The sequence below is a fragment of the Pomacea canaliculata genome, linkage group LG8 (assembly GCF_003073045.1).
Source record: "Pomacea canaliculata isolate SZHN2017 linkage group LG8, ASM307304v1, whole genome shotgun sequence".
Lineage (NCBI taxonomy): Eukaryota > Metazoa > Mollusca > Gastropoda > Architaenioglossa > Ampullariidae > Pomacea > Pomacea canaliculata.
This window is the reverse complement of record NC_037597.1, coordinates 20,903,765-20,923,937: the sequence shown is the minus strand read 5'-3', so window position 1 is coordinate 20,923,937 and position 20,173 is coordinate 20,903,765. Positions and strand designations below refer to the sequence as shown.

Here is a 20,173-nt window from a genome sequence, read left to right as displayed (position 1 = left end):
AATTAATACAAATTACAGTAAATACAGTAGTGCATGTATTTACTCTGAAATGAGAACCAGCATCTCGATCTTGCCTGAGACGCAGTCACGCAGAACAGTGTGGGAATGGTTATTAAGGAAACGGGAAAGTTTATGTAGCGTATGGGGGAGGTTTTATAAAGCCTTAATATATATATATTGTTTTCCTTATTAATATATATATATAGTTCTGACAAATATTATTTGGGACTACTGTTCATAAAATCCTTGGAATTATATAACTCCTGCCTGGAGCCGTATAATTATGAAGCGAGAGCCCATACAATGGTTTATGTGGAGAACTAAAGGAAATGCGTGTTATATATATATTCGTAATTACAATATGTCCACGCGGATATGATTTATTTCATATGTTATTTTACCCATGGGTAAGGTGACCAGACGTTTCGGGGGCGAAAGCGGGACACGTGCCGATGATGGTGTCGTCACCGTCAAAAAACGCCGAAAAAAGTGATTTTTAAAGACAACCGGGACATTTGATGGACTTGCCAGAAAGCCAAAAAGCGGGACATTGGGCGTCCAGCCCGATATTCAGGCGGGACACGAGGTCAAAAGCGGGACTGTCCCGCCTAATGCGGGACGTCTGGTCACCTTACCCATGGGCATCTAATCATTATTTGCCACCGCTTTATCACTACGACGACAGGCGTGTAACTAAACACATGCGGGGTATGGAACCACGTTATAACTTTTGGAAACAAGATGCTTGTCTTCGAGTTCCCCATGGCACGCCTTACCTTTGTCTCGTAACTATATGTAGCTGGACAACGGATTCCTCTTGGTGCAGCTGTACCTAAATAGTACGGATGTACTGTAACTTACGAGGAACGAGACCTATAACCACTGGGCATAACCCAAAACTTGTCAATTCTGAGAGAAACCTTATACGTTATTTGAAACTTTTTTTTCATCTCTATGAATATAATTTCTTAGGCCCCTCTCCCTTTTTTGCACGTGAATTTGTAAATTATAAAGGTCAGTAACCCATCTTTCAACGGACAAAATATTCACCTGTGGACTTTGAGTCCACGGTACATTCTCTCGGCGCCTTATTGATGGATATGCCTGTGTGGATGCGAAAGACGTTGAGTAGGTAAGACGTTTTCTCGGACAGGTGCAAAATGCCTGAATAAGAACTGTGATTAATGGCCATGCTATTGCAGTTTGCTAACCATGAGATTGGAAATCATTGCCTTACTTTGTCACTTTCACCAGCAGTTCCATTCTAGCTATTATTAAGAAGTTAAAAGGGCGATGGGCTGTTTAACTGTGATAACTATTCAAAAGATTTTTTGCTCGCGCAGAACTTTTTTTCAAGTCTATTTATTGATGTTAATCAAAGAATGAATCCTCGAACGAATATGGCCGCGGTATGCTGCAACTATAGGTATATATAGGTGCCTCATATCTGCTGATCTTAATTATACCAATCTCTAAGCATTGACACTATAGACTTGAGGATGAAGAAGAAAATTGCCAATCCGGTAATAAGAAATTATATTAGGCAGATGAAAAATAATGATGTAAGTTTGGATATTTGATGCAAATGTTATAATTTGCATATATATATATATAAATCTGTGGCTTTCAGGGGTTCAGAAATGCGGGTGGGCATTTGTGGAGCTGCACAACAAGCAGCTGAGGTCCTCCTTAGCAGGATGGTGTCAGGTGATATGTTTGGCTCAGAACACGTAGGTCAATCGTTCTTAAGCAAGTTTAATTTTGACACTAAAATTACTGTATACTTTGTGCTTCTGTAAGGATTCTATCCCAGTTCATGAACAACTTAATTATCACATGTTTTCTTGAAATCATGATGTGAAGTAATGTTAGATTGTAAGTCTCCAAGGGCAGCAGAAAGGGATATCTGAATTTAGAGATCTTTCAAATAGATTTTCTGCATTTTTATAATCATCAGAGCTTGCAGTTGACACTGCAGGACAGTGCAAACAAACTGGAAGATCTGCAGTTGCTGGCTGAAGATTTGATGGATGGCTGTTATCCCCTTCTTTCAGGCATGTGTATCTTTATTCTGTTTTAGTGTTGTATACATATAGTTCATTATGGCTTGCCTCACAACACATTCAAACTCTGCTTCATTCTACAGTCTCAGGTAATCACTAGAAAGTTTTATATATGAAAAGTACGCATCAATTGGTCTTCTTTTCATGCTGTGCATATTCATACCCATCACAGAGAATAAATTGATAATAGATTACCCCTCAAGTGGAGATAAAAAATGTAAAAGTGAAGGGGACATTCATGAAAGTGTGAAATTTTATGGGTCAAAAAGGTCAGCTTCCTTAGAGTTTCTAGATCAGTGTAATACATTTTTATGAATACATTTTTTTGTAAATGTTGTCTTGCATCAGGACCTATTACAACAGCAACGACAGTTTTGGATTCTGTAGATGATAATGATGTAATCATTCTGCTGATGCCACGGAGAATTCCTCACCATGATTCACATGAACTTTTGAGAGAAGTGGTTAATGCTGTACAAGATTATGCCAAAGGCCTGAATCTCTTAAGTACATTGGTTCTTCAGGACAAGGCCAGTATGCTTAGCTAAGGCTCATCAGATTTGATTTCTCTCTTGATTTTCCAGACCTGCAGCATACTCTTTAGCAGTAAGATATTTTGGCTGCAATGCTTGACCAGTTTAGAACATTGCCATGAAGAATTCTACTGCTTTCGTTCATAAAACGCATTTGTTGACAAATGTAGCACAGTTTATTCTTTACATTACCCATATTGATTGTAGTTCTGTTATTATGTTAATACAATCATGATAAAATATAGAACAAGATGAATGTTATCCCTACAGGTTATTGTTGTAGCTGGTGGAATGGCATCAGTTGCAGCAGGCATTCTTGCAACTCTATCGCCACACTTACATCCACACCATGTCCTTGCTGTTGAAGTCCCTGCCTATGATGACCAAACAGCTGTGAGTGGATCTTTTAGTGTAGAAGCATATGTTAAAACAGACGACTTGCAAAATGTATGTAGCTCAGCATCATAATACTTTATATAAAAAAAATTATTAGGAAAATTTCATGTTGTGGCCTTCTGCCCACCACTCTGCCATCTCTGAAGAAGGGTTTAAGATAAATATATCTGTCTGAAAGTCATGTTTAGTTCATTTTGTAGGGGGGTGGCCGGGAGGCTGCAGGCTGGTAGTACGTGTGATTTTGTTTAGGGTAGAGCACTGGTGTGTAACTCATTTTTCAGCAGAGAACATCTTGTAGAAACGTTGTGGTACGATGAGTGTAATTAAGGGATGATGCGGAACTGTGGATAATTGTTTTGCTCGAGTCAGCAAAGTGACTTCAGGATGAGGGACCCTGACAGGCTGGATGGGTGCACACCTAGCAGACAGAAAGGTCACTGTCACACCATAACTAGAATGTGGGAAAGGGGTGATGGTTTCTGAAACATTTGACTGGGATGGTATAATGTGGAAGTGAGAGATTGATGAAGGAAGAGAGAGCACAGACATGCAACAGAGAAGGTGAGAAGAGACAGTCTTTGATAATGCAATGCAGCTGTGGTCATTGTGCAATTGTCCAAACCCGTGCATTAAAGGGTTTTACACTTGCTGACTACTCCCTGCCTCTGTGGAGTAGAAAGTGTGGTAGAAAGTTGCTGTCACAACACCATAACACTAACAACCAACCTCACCACTTGGTTATATTTTTTTAATTTATAGGTGGGATAATAAAGGTACCACTCTATTCACCACATTTACAAGTGTTCAAAATAATGTTAACAAAATTCAAGTTTTTTGTGGAAAAAAGCATGAAAACTTTCATTTGGCATCTTCTCGAAACCTACAATTCTCAAGCTCTATCTTTATAAACATTTATAAATGTAAGAAATTAAAGATACTTGTTTTTAAGCGAACAGCATAATTTTTTTTTATTTAGAATGAAAATAGATACAAAAGATGTGCTAACACTGCAGAATGATATTTTAAACTTTTGTTATCAGAAGCAGGAAGGTGGTTATCGTTTGTCAGAAATGATCTGTCAAGCTGTGCATCAATGGTGGTCAGGTGTTCAAGTAAGCACTGTATGAAAAACACTATTTATAACTTGTTCCATCTACTACTCTTTCAAGTATTTAAACAAAAGAGGTTGTTTTTTCCCATTACCTCCGAATGATGTAATAACTATGACTTTAAAATATACACTGCTCCCAATTTTAAATATCTTCAGATGTAAAAACACACAAACACACAATATCAGACCTGAAGAGAGGAATGTGCCTGCATTTAGCACAAAAATAAAAATGCCAGTGAACATTAAGGAACAATTAATCACGTTACACATGATCGCAGGACTGCCATCATACTATGTTCATAATGTTCAACTCTTCCTGTCGCTACCACATGGACTGTAAATCTTTCAGTCTTTTGCTTTGTTCTTACACTACAGGAAAGGAAGGAGTTGACGGTAGGAATGGGCTGCTACCATGGAATTCCCAGGATGCCATCTCTCTGCTTCTTGCCCATGCCAGTGAAAGTTATTGCCCCTCTCACTCTTGAAGTGAGTTCAGATGCTCATCCTGAGTGGAATCATATAAAACAACAAATGGACAATTTCTCTCAGGCTCTATCAATCCTTGGGCTTGCTGAAAGACCAGGAAGGCAATCCATAATGTGTGCATGTAAATTGTGAGGAATGGAATGCCAATGCAGGGATCTTCTCAACAGCAGTATTTTTAAGTTAAAACTTTGTAAGTAGGAAACTACATATTCAACATTCACACTACACACCACTGTGTAATATTTACACCATGTGTATGGCATCACTAAGAACAGTGATTGTCATGAAGAGCAGGTGAAAACTAAATGTAGCCAATTTAGGAATCTGACTTGTCAATACATTTGGAATGTGACCTTGACATTTAAAAATCATCTGCATGAAAAGTACCTATTAAAAAAAAAAATCATACAAAACAGTAAACAACATAAACACAAATGATGCAATTTTAAAAGCTGCAAAAATCTACTTTCTGACAACTATTGATCCTGAGACAGCACTTTCCTGTAATTATACAGGATATTAGGTATACTAAGTGGAATATTCAAAAATAATTTCTATGCTGCATTTCACAAAATAAAACATCCAGACTGGCTAGTCCTGACGGGTGTGCTAGGACTTTTAGAAATTGTGTTTATACAGTATTTCACTGAACAACATACTATTATGACAAAAGAGTGTGAATAGCATTATACCACTAGACCTGAGGATCATATCTGTGCCAATATAACAAATTTTGCAACCATTTTTTATCTCTTGATCTCTGTTTTCTGAAGTTTTTCTAAAGTTTCAACTTCCCATTGGCATTAATCTTTCTTTTTTAAACCACATGTGGCTAACTCTTTGCTTTGTTCTTTCATCGTTGACTCCGATTAATGTTTATTAAGGACTTTCTTGTGGAAACCATGTGTAAAGAAGAATACGCTCAACTGTAGAACTGAGATATAGCAGTATAAAATGAGTTTCATTATGATTGTTATATTTCCAGAGCAATGCAGATCATTGGGCTTCCAATGCAGAGCTTGAATAAAATTAGAATGGGGTTTAATAATGTAACTAAACAAGACTAATAAAAGATTTAAAAAATCATGCTACTAGCAATAATTCTCAATCTCATACCCTGTATATATATAAAAGGTAAAAAAAAAATGTAATGGCTAAAAAAGCCAAAACAAAATGTGAATTGAGTTTCTAATAAACTTGAAGTATTAACAAAGTGTATAATCGTCAAAAAGGTCCATGTTCTACATTTCAAATTGGAATTGAAAAAGAAGGTGTTAAAGGCCTCTGGATGCTGAGGGTTTTCAAGACATGAGCGTCTGTCTATATGTGTGCATGTCAGTGTCTGAAAATATATCCACAAACATGTTATTATGACAAAGAAGTTTGCAATGAGGACTGCTTGGACGGAGTAAATGCAATTAAATGCAGCACTTCTAATGATCCCAGAAGCCTTGGTTTAACTGAAAGGCAAGTCAAACCTGAATGACTTCATACGTCTGGATGCTTTGGGTTTCCAATGTGTAAATCATATAAAGGTCCTATTTGTGTAAAGAGAATTTTGCCTGGGGGTTATGGTCTTCTTGTGATTTTGGGGGTCTGAAAAAAAATGAGTTCAAGTCAATGTGTAAGACATTTTGGAGTAAACTGGACATGAAAGATGATATTTAGGTACTATTATCAAACGTCAGTGACATACTTTTATATGCCTAAAACATCAGGGACAAAAATATTAATGTACATTGCGAATGCTGAGTACTTTTCTCCAGCTGATATGTGAATATTTTTATTTGAGATGATGGGGGTAGTGGGTGAGGAGAGGGGCGGTGGCTGAAACACCCAATAATTTTAACTTTTAATTAGCTTTAAATTTTAAAACCCCTTGCATTTTATAGGTGGAAAACCCTGACTGACATGAAAATTTCATACATAGGGCTTACTGCTTGTCCTCCTGGCTATTCTCCCTGCAGGACTTTCAAGAAGTTTTCCAATTTATAGATGGCATCTTGAATGGCTTCCTTATCATGATCCACAACATTTGCATTGAGGTAGGCTTTAAAGTGGATAACAGTAGTCTTCACAAGGTTAATCTTTTCAGAGTGACTGCTAAAATGCCTTAGTTTGTCACAGACCAGAGCAAAGTTCTTGTGCCAGTATGCTGGAAAATGTTTTTGGGACTCCATGGCCTCTTTGAATACCTGCAAGAAAAATGCAATGGTATTGAGAATAAAAACAAAATGTACAAACACAGGCTTTTGCGCCTTTACCTTTTGTTTAAAGCTAATATGAATGTCCTGCTTTTGAGGAAGACTTGATGCATTTGGGAATCTAAGAAGATTGGTGAAGTATGGTGATAAAACTTTTATGATCTGAATGACAGCCCTAAAGACAAACTAACCTGATATGCTTTTCGCAACCAGTTTGCTTTCCTGTGCTGGTCATCCAAATGTTCTGCCTTCTCCATCAAATACAAGCCTGCCACTGTCCTACACAATTTGGATGTTTCAGAGACATTTCTCATAGAACATTTCCATGACAGAAGTGAAAATGAAAATACCTTTAAAAGATTATACATACTTCCCATATGCACATTACACATATTTCCCACTGTAATCCATGAAGATGTACTCTTTATAGGGGACTATCAGGGTATTAAGCAAGTCACTAGAACCACACAAGTGTGATTATGCAATGTCAGATGACATTTGTATGCACCTAAAATGACCATAACTTTGATTAAATGCACCAAGGTAAAATAGTCAATGACTACTCACTTAGCTCTCCACATTTCTGAGGAGGCAACATCTTCCCATGAAGCATCGCTCCTTCAAACACCAGATCAGAACCAGTCAAAAATAATGTGGCAAAAAAAATATCAAAAATTATTTCACAAGGTTTTTGCAACTTCACAAAATATTTCTAGAAAAGTGGGGTTTCCTTTTTTGGTAACTGTTATTTCCATTATTAGCATTTCCACCAGTATAACAAAGTTTTCATTCTTACTGCGAACAATTGTAAAATAAATGCTAATTCTAATTATTTAATTTTTTTTTTACTTACTCTGGAAATGGATGAGTCCAGTTTGCACTAAATTTCTGTGATGCCCTCAGCCATTCCTCTAGCTTAAATTTAGTCCCCTTTTTCACAAACTGGTCACAGATACCAAAGGGGCGAAGTTCATAGGTTTCTTTCCATGAAGGCTCATGATCTTGAACACCTATGCAACCATAGAGTGGCTTCCTGAAAAAAAAAATTACGTCCAGAAACATAGGCCTTTGCAGCAAGGAGAATAGTTTTCATATTGCCTTAAAATTGTTTTGAACCAATAACAGAAAATACAAATACAGTAAATATTTTCAAGAATGAATGAATGGAAAGCATTGATACAAGAGCTAAAGCTTAATGTTTTTTATCATGATTACTGTGAAAAACAAAAATTATTCATCTTTCTGATATTTTCAGAACATGAACACAGTTTATCCTTCTTCTACACTTGCTTGTCAAAATTTGCATCCAGCAGCTGGCGAAAAGTGAAGAGTTTTTTGTTGTCGGCACTGATGCCACTGCGAGAAAACATCTGGTCACCAGGAAACATTAATCCTGGGAGATGAGGTTTCAGCATAGGAATAAACCAATCATATGTCAGCATCTGGAGCACAACAAAGAAACAAGACTTCATTTTACAAGCTTTTTTCCCCTCTCTCTATTTATTATTACCCTCTTCCTTTCTGACATGCATGCATGCTCAAATTGTACAAAGAAGTGATGGCAACAACATAATAATGGTCCAATAAATGCAAAGTGTACATGTACAGTAAAGTGTTACTCATGATGTATACATCAATGTGCACATTAGATAAAGAAGAGTTTGAGTTTAATCAACAAAAAGTGGAATGTTAAGAAATTTGATATGGTGAATGTACCTCTTGATCTACAATCGTCAGGTCTGGCCTCATGTGTTCCACAAGATGGAAGAATCTGAAACAGAGCCACAACAGTAATAAAAATAAAATTGGTGAAGTAAATGCTCAACTAAATATCAAAACTATTCACAGCTTTGTGTCAGGATCTTGCTGGGCATCACATATCTAAAATTAGTGGACAAAATGTCTAAATCAACACATGATTCTGCAAAAGTAATATTTCAAGATTGTGAAAAAAATATGCTATGGTCCCTGTGCAACATTGATTTGTGATTCTGTGATAGAGTTACTCTAGCTCAACAAAAAAGTTACTTTTAAAGTGGCCTTCAGAGTGCTTGAGTAAATGTCTGCTAACAGCTACCTGTTTAACAAGAAACATTTGTAAAAGATACTACTGGCTAAAAACAAAAAATTGCTCCCTAGTTGGCCAGAAATTACCAACCATTTTGGGAAATGATAAACATAGTGCTGGGAAAGGCACAGAATAAAAGTTGAAATGATTCCCACACTGCTTTTACTGGAAAAACAATTACCTAAAGCTGTTTGATGGTAGATCTCCTTCAGTAAGCACTACTGCATCTTTTGGAAAGGCAGAGAGGCTAGCAACTGCAAAGTCATGTACCACAAGGTTTCTACTGCTATCACACAGTGGTAGATTGAGCCGCTGAAAATAAAAAAATTAAGACTGATGTCCACAAGATGACACCTTAAACAGCACTACATGCATTAAGAAAACCATCCTTTAAGGGTCCAGGCTGACAGCATTACTCTACAGACAGGGAAAATAAAATATCTTACCAATTGTAAAAATACCAGGAGAGTGACAAAGACCAAGTCCACATGCCAGCTTTGCACAGGAATCAGTCGGCTGATGATGCTACACATAGGCAGAACATAGCAATTAACAAAATCGTGCACATAAAGTATTACACAAACGCAGTGACCCCTGCCAATTATGCTTTTGAATCAGATAATTTAAAACAAGGGATCGAAACAATATTTTATGTTGACCAAAGGGACTTTTTCGAAAACAGAGCCAAAGCATTATCCAGTCTTCATTTGCGCATATGCAGGTGTCTGTTGCAAATGTGGTGACTGAGTGCCAAAATGTATACACATTGTCACAGTGCTGATCTCTGCATAATATTCAGGTAAGTCAATTCTCTATTTGCCAAAAATGAAGGTGCTCAAAAGTACATACCTTACAACATCATGAAATGCAACAGCAGCCAGCAAAATCAGCACAAAATCACTTTGCATCCAAAAGCGTTCCACCTGGCATAAAAAATTCAAATATAAACAAAGCTTGCTATTTCACATGGAGCCAAATAAAAGTGAAGGAAAAATGTAGCCATCTGCCATATGAAAATGTTAAACTGCTCATCTCTCACATGTTTAGTTGTTGTGTGTTCTTCTAAATTTAAACAAAGACACAGGTGACATTTAAATGGGTTTTGTTTCTTTTTAACCTCAGAGATGGGGGGAAAAAACTTACCACACCCAGAAATAATGGTGACTGAATATCCAGATTTGCACGCCATGCAAAAAATGCGCTGTACAAAGTCAGCATGGCTAAAAAAATCAACAAAATGTCCCTCTTTCTCTTTTTTCTGCATAACAGAGAGAAAAGTTGCAATAAAACATGTTGCTAACTAGTATATCCTCTGGAGCATTCTGACACTTGGATAGCTCATCATTGCCTGAAAAAGGGATGTACTTGATGCTAATGAAGTGGCTGACTATTTAGGACAACAAGCTACATAAACTAAGTCTACAAATTGTTTAATTCTCCAGCTAATCAGCATAAAGTAAATAATAAAGCCTGCCATGTTGAAGATATAACTGTATTCATCAAATTTAAAAAAAAAAACAAAAAAGGGAAACAAATTGGATGCATGTGCACACACACACATCCACACATACATAGCACAACACCAAGCCTAGAGCATATTACAACAATGTATAGACAACATGTAAAAGCAGAGCAGTTGACAACACTTGCTGAAAAGTGTCAAAATACCAAGAGATGGGTTCTCATTATGTGAACTTAAAGACAAAATTCATGATGATACTATATAGAGCTCAGTGTGACTGGGTGAGAGAAGATGCACAAAAGATTTAATATAATAGGTTAATAGGTTTAAAGTTATGAGCCTCACTTCACTTGACTTCTTGTGGGACTTGTATAAGAATGGAGGAAAGGAGATATGTGTGTGTCTTTCTTTTCTTATTTTTATGTGTGAGCTCTGTTACTTTTCTTTACATTGGTGTAATATACTGCACCATGAAATGTTTTCACATTTAAACTTAAAAAAGAATCAAGATTGTTGGAAATTGTGTATATATAGCTGCAATGTTTTTTAACTTGTTTAGTTTATGCAAATATATTTCTTGAGAGCAATGTTCAATATTCAAAATTAAACATTCAGTTTGTGTTAAAAAAAATGAACAATACCAAAAGTTTTTCCTTCTTACTTGTAGTATATGGAGAACAGAATCATTACAGCAAAGAACAAACAGCAGGAGTTAAGTCTGTTGAAACATGTTTTATATAAGCCCTGCAAAGGACAAAAATAAGCAGTATCTCATAAATAAAACATACAATAAAAACCATGAATAAAATGGACTTCTGATATTTTTTAAGGAAAACGTTCAACAGAAGTTGTAGTGTGCATGCATGCTTGAGATATGGGTATGTGGGTAAGTGTGCAGATGAATGGATGTGTTAATGTGTGTGAGACAGACACAGTGCATGTGCACACACACACAAAAATTATATATATCGTCATGAAACAGACAATGAGGTAATGGTGTAGCTTACAAAATATGAACTTATTCTGCAAATTTTGTTAGGTCAAAGCACTTCATCAGCAATAAATACATAGATTAAAATGTTCACTTATACTTCACATGCATTTATATGTATATGTTTTAATTTACAAAAAAATTGTTGAATTGATTCATAGCTTACCAGATGCCCCAGAAAAAACCTTGTCCTTCATGATCTTTTAACTAAAAGAAGAAAGAAGACATTTTGTGCTACCCAGTGAAAATGAACAATGGAATTAATAACTTCATGACATATACAATATGAGCAAAACATCACTTAATCTAAATTTAAACAATAGCCCTGTTTGCACTACTGAAGAAGAGCTTGTTTACATTTAGTCACTTAGAAAAAAAATTATAACAAGACTATCTCTAGTTGCCTAAACACTTAAGATATGGATCAAGTAAGATTTTTGTTTCTGTAATATAGATTATATGAGGTTAATTTATTGGTATTACTCAATGATGTGCAAATCTTTCCTTACCAGGTCTAAAGTACCATACTCTCTTCTTAGTAAGTGGACAAAGAAACCAGTGAATGAAGACTGATCACCCCATGTTGAGCGAGCTTTCTTGGACAATGCTGATAATGGCAGATATAGGTATGGTAGAAGTCCAGCGATAAAGTACATTGTCACTTGAACTAAGATGTTTAAAGACAGCATCTGGGAACAAGAAATTAGCAGACAGTGAAAACAAATATCATAATTTGTATGAAAAGGTCAAAAACAGTCTAATATTACAACCCGCACAAATACAAACAGCATCTAGAATATGAACTTTATAATCTGAACAATATTAGTTCATGACTGAGATGCCAGTCTTGATCACCTGTTCTCTGTGAAGAATGAACAAAACCCAGAGAGCAAGAACAGCCACATATATGACACTTGTGTGTTGGTTTGTCAGGCACAGTCCACAAATAAGAGCTCCGACTTTTGATATCTGGGGAGAAAAACCCAGAAACTTTCAGAAAAACCTTATCTTCACAAAAAATTTTCTGCTTAACTCTGCAAGGATTCCAAAATAAACTGAAATTAATGCAGGACACATAATCATTTGGTTATGAGAATGGATTTAACAACAAATGACAGAAATTGTTCATGTATGGAGTAAAAACGGACTAAGCTAAAATATTAGTGCATATCTTGCATCTGTATATGCTCACACACACAGTACGCATGTGCATATACACACAAACAATAGTGCGAGGTGAAAGCAACAATCCTTTCAGTTCTTAGCATGACTTATTGCAGGATGATTATAGACCTGACTACTTGCAGAAATAGCCTCAAAGATGTCATCTCATACTTTCACTCTGTCCTTCAAACTGCTGAAATTAAACTGAACTGCCACCAACAAAAGCATGCCCAGCAGAAGGTTGTTGAGAGCGAAGACCTCAGCCCTCACTGACCACGACCACGTCAGACGACTGAACCCAAACATCCCTGCAGCCAGCAGTCCAGGTGCAAGGCAGCCAGTCATCCTGTCCAAAAGGACAGCAAGTCAAAGGCAAGTAAGAATTCTGTCCTTGGTACACAAAAAATGTTAAGAGAAAGAGGAAATGAGGCTTATTCTTAAAAAATATTTATATCATGGAGACCAATTAAGCTGGTAATATCTGCATATAATTTTTAAAAAAGTACTTCTACAGCATGTTTCCCTGCTTGACGGTAAGCTTGAGGCACTTAATATTGTTGTCTGATAAAATGTCTGAGACAGGTACAAAGCTTGGAGATGAAAGGTAGCCAATACTTGTTACTGGTGTGTGGCACCAAAAAGACTGAAAAACCAGATGTCAATGTGTTATCTTTTTCATCAGCTTGTTTCATTTGAACTTAAAATCACTGAACATAACTCCAGCTTGCTGAAAAACTGTCAATGTCTACGAACGTATGCTGATGAAGCTGAGATACTGGTGCTGGCAAAACCACATACTGTCATACAGGCAACAGAATTTGCTGTCAAAGGGAGTGGGGGGAAGAGATAATGATACTGAAGCAGGGCTTCTGCTAAGGCTAAATTCTTTGGGTCCCAGGGACCCCTTCTTCAGATTTTTAAGGGGTCCCTGTTCTTCGCCCAAATTTGAAGGGGACCCCATTGAGGAAAATTGAAGGGGTCCTCCGAACTTTTAATGCGTACTGTACACAATTTTTTGCATAAACAGAAGCCTTGCTGAAGTAAATATGTGGATAACATAGCCCATCAAGAACTTGTTTATGTGAATAGCATGGCCCATCGACAGCTATCTGTAGTCAGCATGGTCTATAAATAGTAGGTGGTATGGCCTGCCCATACAGAGACAACTGGGTTTAATATTTAGTGTATACTGTTGAGTACATTTGATAATAAACTGTAAAAGTGAATATTACAACTGTTTATTTTTTTTACAAACGTGCCTTATAGGTCTTCACTTTAATTCAATTTGCTGGTGTGGATAAGAAACATATACATGTTGCTGGTACTTAGTATGCATCTTAGCCTGAGATTTTGGACACCACACTTCACATATAAAATGAAGAAATGTTTTTAACCTGTTTATTGAGCTGCACATGAAAAGGTTTTTATGACACATAACTGTACCGAGTGCAAAAGGCAAGCTTTAACTGCAGGTGGCCTTTTCAACTCTCACTATGAAAAGGTTGCTAGAAATAGCTAGTCCTGTTGTGAATGGGATAAAAGACAGCCTGTGTGATCTTGACTTAAAAGAGGTAATTAAAAAATAGACCTACAAAGCACATCAGTCATCTGAAAATAAATTAATGAAAGCCTGAATATTGTAAATAAAACATTAAAAATACACTCATATTGTAATAGGTTTAAAATGCAAATATTGAAAGAGTAAGCCAAACTAAATACAAACATTAAAATATATTAAAAGCATAATGATTTACACTATAGAGTAGATAAATGATAGACACAAGGGTAGACAGACATTCAAACACAGTGAAATGTGAGAAGACACGAGAAACTGTAAATGCTGTTCAAGGGAGATGTTTAAAGCTACTGGTTAATGCACAAATATATTTTCTTTTACTCTGGTGACATAATAATGAAGGCAAAATAGTAAACAGACATAATAAACTTTAGATAAACTACACTGTATACTCTACACATTCTCCTTCTCTGTAAAATTTTCAGAGAAAATTATAAGAAGTTAGTGAAACGTAACATAACACAATCAATTTTTACTTATCTATAACTATTTTTGAGACCAGCATCCATTTCTACTATGTTTGTGTGTTTTTCTTTTTAGTAAAGCACTTTGGTGGGGAAAAGTGCTAAACAATTCAACATATTATTAACCACCCCCTACCCCCACCCCCCAAGCAGTATCTTTGCTTTAAAAAAAGTTGAGCATAGAGGAAAAAAAATACCTACAAATAAACAGTTCTGAATAGCAGCCCTCCTGCAGCTGCTGCACAGACAGCAGAAAAAAGGTTTGCTTTCCATGCCACAGATCCACAGGGACAAACTAAGAGGATCAGCTTCAGCAACATGGTGTACAGTGGATAACCTGGAGGATGGGCAACCTATTTTTTTTCACAAAAAAGTAAATCAAATCAAAAAGCCTTTGTTCTTACTAATCTACTCTAGTTGTTTTTCTAGCCGCTGACTGAAAGTTGAATAAGTGGGTAAATGCTGCACAATTTAATAGTCTGCATGCTGGAGCCTGTGATAACAAGTGACTGCATGGATGAAGGTAAGAAAACCTGAACTTTACAGAATTTTCTATCTATCTATCTATCTATTCCTCTTCGTGCATCAGGTTGCACATAAGGCCTCAACCAGAGTCCGCCACCGATGTCGATCGGCTGAAACCCGCTCTAGGTGACCCCATGTCCAGCCCTTTCCCTTCATCTCCCTTTCCACTGTTCTTCTCCAAGTTTCCTTTGGGCGGCCTCGTTTTCTTCGGCCGTCTGGAGTCCATCGTAGGCGACTCTGGAAAGGTCTGCTGTCTGCTGGCGGAGCACATGTCCAATCCATCGCCAACGCTTCGTTGAACCTGCGTGGTGATGGACTCGGTTTCAGTCTCTTCGGTGGAGTTCTTCGTTGTGATGGTGTTTGGCCAAAAGATGTTAAGTATGCGCCTGAGGCATCTGTTTTGGAAGACGTCAAGCTTGTTACTGATGGTTTTGGTCATCTTCCAAGATTCTGATCCGTAAAGGAGGTGCTGATCACATTTGACTTGAAGATTCTCAGCTTGATCTTCTGGCTGATGTTTTTGCCTTCCATGTGCTCCTGAGTGAGGCGAAGGCCTGGCCTGGCTTTCGCCAGTCGGGGCTCGAATCTCCACCTCCGCATCCCCGGTGTCTGACATTTTGGACCCAAGATAGGAGAAACTGTCAACTTCCTCAATCTCTTCTCCATTTAGTTTGATGCTGTCTTGGACTCTGGCGTTCACTCTCATACTTTTCGTTTTCTTTGTGCTGACCTTCAAGCCAAGGTTTCCAGCTGTTCTGAGAAGGCCTTTGTTTTTTCCTGCATGTCTTGGTGGCGGTGTGACAGCAGAGCAATGTCATCAGCGAAGTCTAAGTCTTCCAGCGCTGTTGTTGCTGTCATAGTCATGGTCCATCTGATCCCTCTCCTCTCACTGTCGTGGAAGTCTTCATGATCCAGTCCATGGCCAAGATGAAGAGAACGGCGACAGAATGCAGCCCTGCTTCACCCCCGGTACTGACGTTGAAGGGGTCTGTGAGCTCCGTGTCACAGACAACCTGGGATTTGAAATCGCTGTACAGCATTGCAATGACCTGAACAAGTTTTGCAGGACTCCGTAATGTCTCAGGATCTTCCATAAGGACTCGCGTGTGGATGCTGTCAAAAGCCTTCTCCAGGTCGATGAAATTGATGTACAGCGGTGTGTTCCATTCATTGCTCTGCTCCAGAATCTGTCGCAGAATGAAGATGTGTTCGGAGCAGGATCGCCCAGGGCGAAATCCTGCTTGCTGTGGTCGGAGGTCTTTCTCAAGAGTTGCCGTCAGTCTTGACAAAACAATCTTGCTGAAGACCTTGCTGGTGAGGGAAAGAAGTTGTTATGCCCTCCAATTATTGCAGTCTCCAAGATCTCCTTTCTTGGGTAACTTGAAGATGAGCCCTGTCTTCCACGCAACAGGGACCTGCCCTGATTCCCAAATTTGCCTGAAGATTTCAGTCAGCTTGGAGCTGTCACATTCACATCTGCTTTCAACATCTCTGCTGTTATTCCATCTGCCCCTGGTGCTTTGCCGCTCTTCATTGTCTTGACTGCTGCTGTCACTTCTTCCAGGCTTGGTGGGTCTGTGCAGATGTCGAGGTCTATAGCTGCTGGCTGGATGTCTGCAAGCTGAGGGGGATCTGGTCTGTTCAGAACCGACTCAAAATGTTCCTCCAGCGCTGTAGTTTTCCTGCCTCTCCTTCGATGACATTACCGTTCACGTCTTTCACTGGCACATCACTGTTCTTAAACCCGTTGTTTAGCTGTTTGTTTATCTTGTACAGTGTCTTCAGGTCATTTTTACTTGCTGCATTTTCTGCTTCATCTGCCAGTTTCTCTATATGGTCTCTTTTGTCGGTTCTTGCCATCCTCTTTACCTCTTTGTTTAGTTTTTGCATATCTTTGTCTGAGTTGTTCCTTCAGGCGTTCAGATCTGGTGCTGTTTGATTCTTTGTTTGCTGACTTCCTCTTCTATCTTTCTTCATGTCTCTTCTCTGATCCACTGTTCTTTTTTTTTCCGTTGGAAGCCCAGTATTTTCTCTCCTGATTCCTGTAAGACTCGATTGAAGTCGTCTAAGGTCATCTCTTGTTGGTCTCCTAGTGCCTGGAACCTGTTTTTTACTTCCATAGCAAAGGCCCTTTCGGTGGCTGGATTTTTTAGTTTGCCGGAGTCCACTCTCTGCTGACGTGCCTGTTTTCCTCGTGATCGACGCAGCTTCAGAGAAACTGTGGCTATCACAAGAGTGTGGTCACTGGCAATGTCTGCTCCTCTGTAGGCTCTAACATCTTGAAGTGAGCTCCTCCATTTTCGGTTGATGATGACATGGTCTATCTGGTTCTTTGTGATCCCATCTGGTGATGTCCATGTTTGCCTTGTGGATGTCTTTGTGTGGGAAGAGTGTGCCTCCAATCAGTAGGTTGTTTTCTTCACAAAAGTCTGCCAGTCTCTCTCCGTTGTCATTGATGGTTCCGATTCCATGTTTGCCCATGACATGCTCCCTGCAGGTGTTTGTCACTTCCCACCTTGGCATTGAGATCGCCGATGATGAGCAACATGTCGTGGGCTGGAACGCTTTCTTGAGGCTGCCTGGAGCTGATCGTAAAAAGCATCCTTGTCTTCTGCCTCAGAGTCATTTGTTGGTGCATAGCAAGCTAGCACTGTCAGCTTGGTGTACTTTGAATGGAATCTTGCTCTCAAAAGCCTGGGTCCATAAGGCTTCCATTCCAGCAGTGCCTTTTCCGTTTCTTGTTGAGGAGTAGAGCTACTCCTTCAGAGTGCTGAGCGTCTGATCTTCCTGAGAACAAGATGGTATGTCCTGACGCTAGTCTCCTCTTTCCCCGTGCGGTCCATCTGACCTCACTGACTCCCAGGATGCTCCAAGTTGTAGTTGTCAAACTCCTTGACTAGTTGAGCATCCTGCCAGTCTGGTACAAGGTCTGGACGTTCCAGCACCCCACCCCTCAACTTCTGCCTCGGCTTCAGTAAATCCGCTGCGGGGCGCCAGCTTCCTTTCGGGTTTGGCTGTCGTCCGTCATTAGTCCAGTCTCCTGGTGTGCTTCATTACCTTCCGCCATCTGTGACGAGTTCTCTGGTTTTAGTTTCTTGTAACATGATTTTTTTTACATGGTGGGGTTGTTAGCCCTACCACAACCTATTTACCTCTAGGTGAGGTGTCCACCTTAGTCGCCTCTTACGACATGCCTGGCTGGATGGCAGGGACCCTATTCTTACAATGCTTGCTAGGCAAACATACCCCGGGGTCCCACAGGGGTTACAGAATTTTATCATCTAATAAATTTTGTCAGTATGATAATAAATTATGACTATAAACTGTAATAGGAGAAAAAAATAGGTACTTACTCCTAATTCATGAGCTGCAAGGATCAGCTCACCTGAAAAAAAAATATATCAACTTGCTTAAGATAGACCTTACAAATACAAGAGAGATTTTATTGAACTATGACTTTTAACAAGCAACACAAGATGTCTTTTATGTTATCAAGATGTTTCAGTCTGAATCTAATAAAAACTAGCATCCCCAAGACAAATTTCTTTCAACATAATCTTCTTTCAAATTCTTTTTTTTAAACTAATAAATAATTCAAATGCACAAAATTCTGCAGGTAGCTTTATTGGTAAAACAGGTATTCTGGTTAAGAAAGCATTAGATACACACCCAATAATAACAGAGTTTAATAACATCTGCAGTCTAGCATCAAAGCAAAGATGTAAACATTCAGCTTATATATGGCCCAAAATATGGTGTTGCTACTAAAGTTAACCTTAACATATCATGCTACATTCTCTTATCTACTTTGCTTCTGCTCCCCACCACTCTACCCCCAACTTAGACATTCACACAAAACATGCAATTTTATTCATATATCCATGTAATTATGATGAATTTCCCAGTTCACACTAATCATTAATCAAGGATGGCTATATTAAAACTAACTGCCATATGGCCTTTTCATGCTGAATTAAACCTGACATAGATTCAACATACAATAGCATGTTTAATGATTACAGTAACACAATGCTCCCACAAAAACTGTCCAATAGTGAACATTATGTATTACAAAGAATTAAGAGACAGACTGATAACTGTAGTCAAAGTATGTTTCTATGCACTTGGACTTATGTCACATTGCTAAGCTATCCTCTACAAAGTGACAGACCACACTTTAAAGGAAGACTAAAGGCTGCATTGTGCAGTGTCAAAAGCTATTTAAAAAACAGCATCTAATAGTGATGACCTAACCACCCCTTAATGTCATACCAAACACCACCAACAAAATTCAATGTTTTAGCATAAAAAAACCCTGAAAACAAACAAAACAGTCACATGTTCTGAAGGTAAGCATTAGACTGCTTAAAGCATATAGATGCATTTATACATTTTTAAAAGTTATGTTGCCAACATGATCATCAATCATCTCAAGTGTCAAGTTTTTCTCTTGTTTTGAAATCTGACATTCTAAATCTGTCATATTCTGGCTGGAATTATGCAGAAATGACTGGTGAGAACATGACAATCTTTATGGGTGTGAGCTGCTGAATAAAGAAATTCAGGAAAACAATAGACACATCTAAATCATCAGCACACCATATGGAACACATAAATCTCCTCTTGAACTGAAGACTTGCCAGCCCTTACCATTACACATTATGCTTCTAGCTGAAGAAAAATCTAAACACAACTTTGGATGCCTTAAAGATTAAAGTAGTCCCATAGCTTTTTCCATCATTGGAAGTGATGTGCTGAGGCCAGCATTTTTTGTGAGGACAGCACCTCCTCCCTCATGCTGCCTTACTTCAATGCCAGAATATTCCCAACAGTTGAGTTGACTAGAGGAAGTTCAGTTAAAATATTGAGTTGGTGAGCCTCTAGGTTTCAGAAGCCCGCACTCTAACCACCTGTATCCATTTTCCTAGACATCTAAAACAGGTGGGAAGCATGGCTTTCTTTACTATGGTGCAAATAAATTAACTATGATAAAGATAACAGTAACTAATTCAATTGAAATACCCCTTTCATGACTAGCTATGTCAAAGCAGTTGTGATTAGAAAGAAATTAACATATACTTAGTGGCTATAATTTATGTAAGTAGAAATTATTACATGAAACTTAGTCTA

At 38.2% G+C, this 20,173-nt stretch overlaps 2 protein-coding genes across 18 annotated transcripts in view; one reads left to right on the top strand and one right to left on the bottom strand.

Annotated features, from left to right (window-relative positions):
• Positions 1 to 704: 704 nt before the first annotated feature.
• On the top strand, positions 705 to 5,382 carry LOC112571348 (malate dehydrogenase-like). Of its 3 annotated transcripts, none has more exons than XM_025250295.1 (7): positions 705 to 1,132; positions 1,631 to 1,730; positions 1,958 to 2,054; positions 2,451 to 2,593; positions 2,867 to 2,989; positions 4,033 to 4,104; positions 4,479 to 5,382. In XM_025250295.1, the coding sequence occupies exons 1-7, from the start codon at positions 1,095 to 1,097 to the stop codon at positions 4,719 to 4,721; spliced, it is 816 nt and encodes a 271-aa protein (XP_025106080.1). In that variant the 5' UTR covers positions 705 to 1,094; the 3' UTR covers positions 4,722 to 5,382. The 3 variants fall into 3 exon arrangements, with proteins under 3 accessions (XP_025106080.1, XP_025106081.1, XP_025106079.1); XM_025250296.1 differs by having other exon boundaries at positions 707 to 1,128; positions 2,412 to 2,593; XM_025250294.1 differs by having other exon boundaries at positions 707 to 1,132; positions 2,412 to 2,593.
• The window catches only part of LOC112571346 (transmembrane protein 260-like), a 22,987-nt gene continuing 6,537 nt past the window's right edge, over positions 3,724 to 20,173 (bottom strand). For 9 of the 15 annotated variants that reach the window (XM_025250291.1, XM_025250293.1, XM_025250285.1 and 6 more), the window contains 7 exons: positions 18,397 to 18,428; positions 14,720 to 14,871; positions 12,650 to 12,824; positions 12,170 to 12,283; positions 11,824 to 12,003; positions 11,481 to 11,521; positions 10,985 to 11,067 (listed from right to left, as the gene is read on the bottom strand). In XM_025250291.1, the coding sequence (XP_025106076.1) occupies positions 11,010 to 11,067; positions 11,481 to 11,521; positions 11,824 to 12,003; positions 12,170 to 12,283; positions 12,650 to 12,824; positions 14,720 to 14,871; positions 18,397 to 18,428 (752 nt within the window). In that variant the 3' untranslated portion in view covers positions 10,985 to 11,009. Of the gene's footprint in view, positions 4,609 to 5,533; positions 6,785 to 6,984; positions 7,073 to 7,360; positions 7,412 to 7,646; positions 7,827 to 8,083; positions 8,236 to 8,509; positions 8,565 to 9,042; positions 9,174 to 9,307; positions 9,387 to 9,710; positions 9,785 to 10,004; positions 10,120 to 10,984; positions 11,068 to 11,480; positions 11,522 to 11,823; positions 12,004 to 12,169; positions 12,284 to 12,649; positions 12,825 to 14,719; positions 14,872 to 18,396; positions 18,429 to 20,173 lie in introns of those variants that run through there. The other 6 variants (XM_025250279.1, XM_025250281.1, XM_025250278.1 and 3 more) reach the window with 6 other exon arrangements.

Excerpts from the sequence above, each read along its gene's own strand:
- LOC112571348 (XM_025250294.1), top strand. The coding sequence starts at position 1,095 with ATGGATATGCCTGTGTGGATGCGAAAGACGTTGAGTAG. Across the intron at positions 1,731-1,957 it reads ATATGTTTGGCTCAGAACAC|AGCTTGCAGTTGACACTGCA; the intron begins GTAGGTCAATCG and ends TATAATCATCAG. Across the intron at positions 4,105-4,478 it reads AATGGTGGTCAGGTGTTCAA|GAAAGGAAGGAGTTGACGGT; the intron begins GTAAGCACTGTA and ends CTTACACTACAG.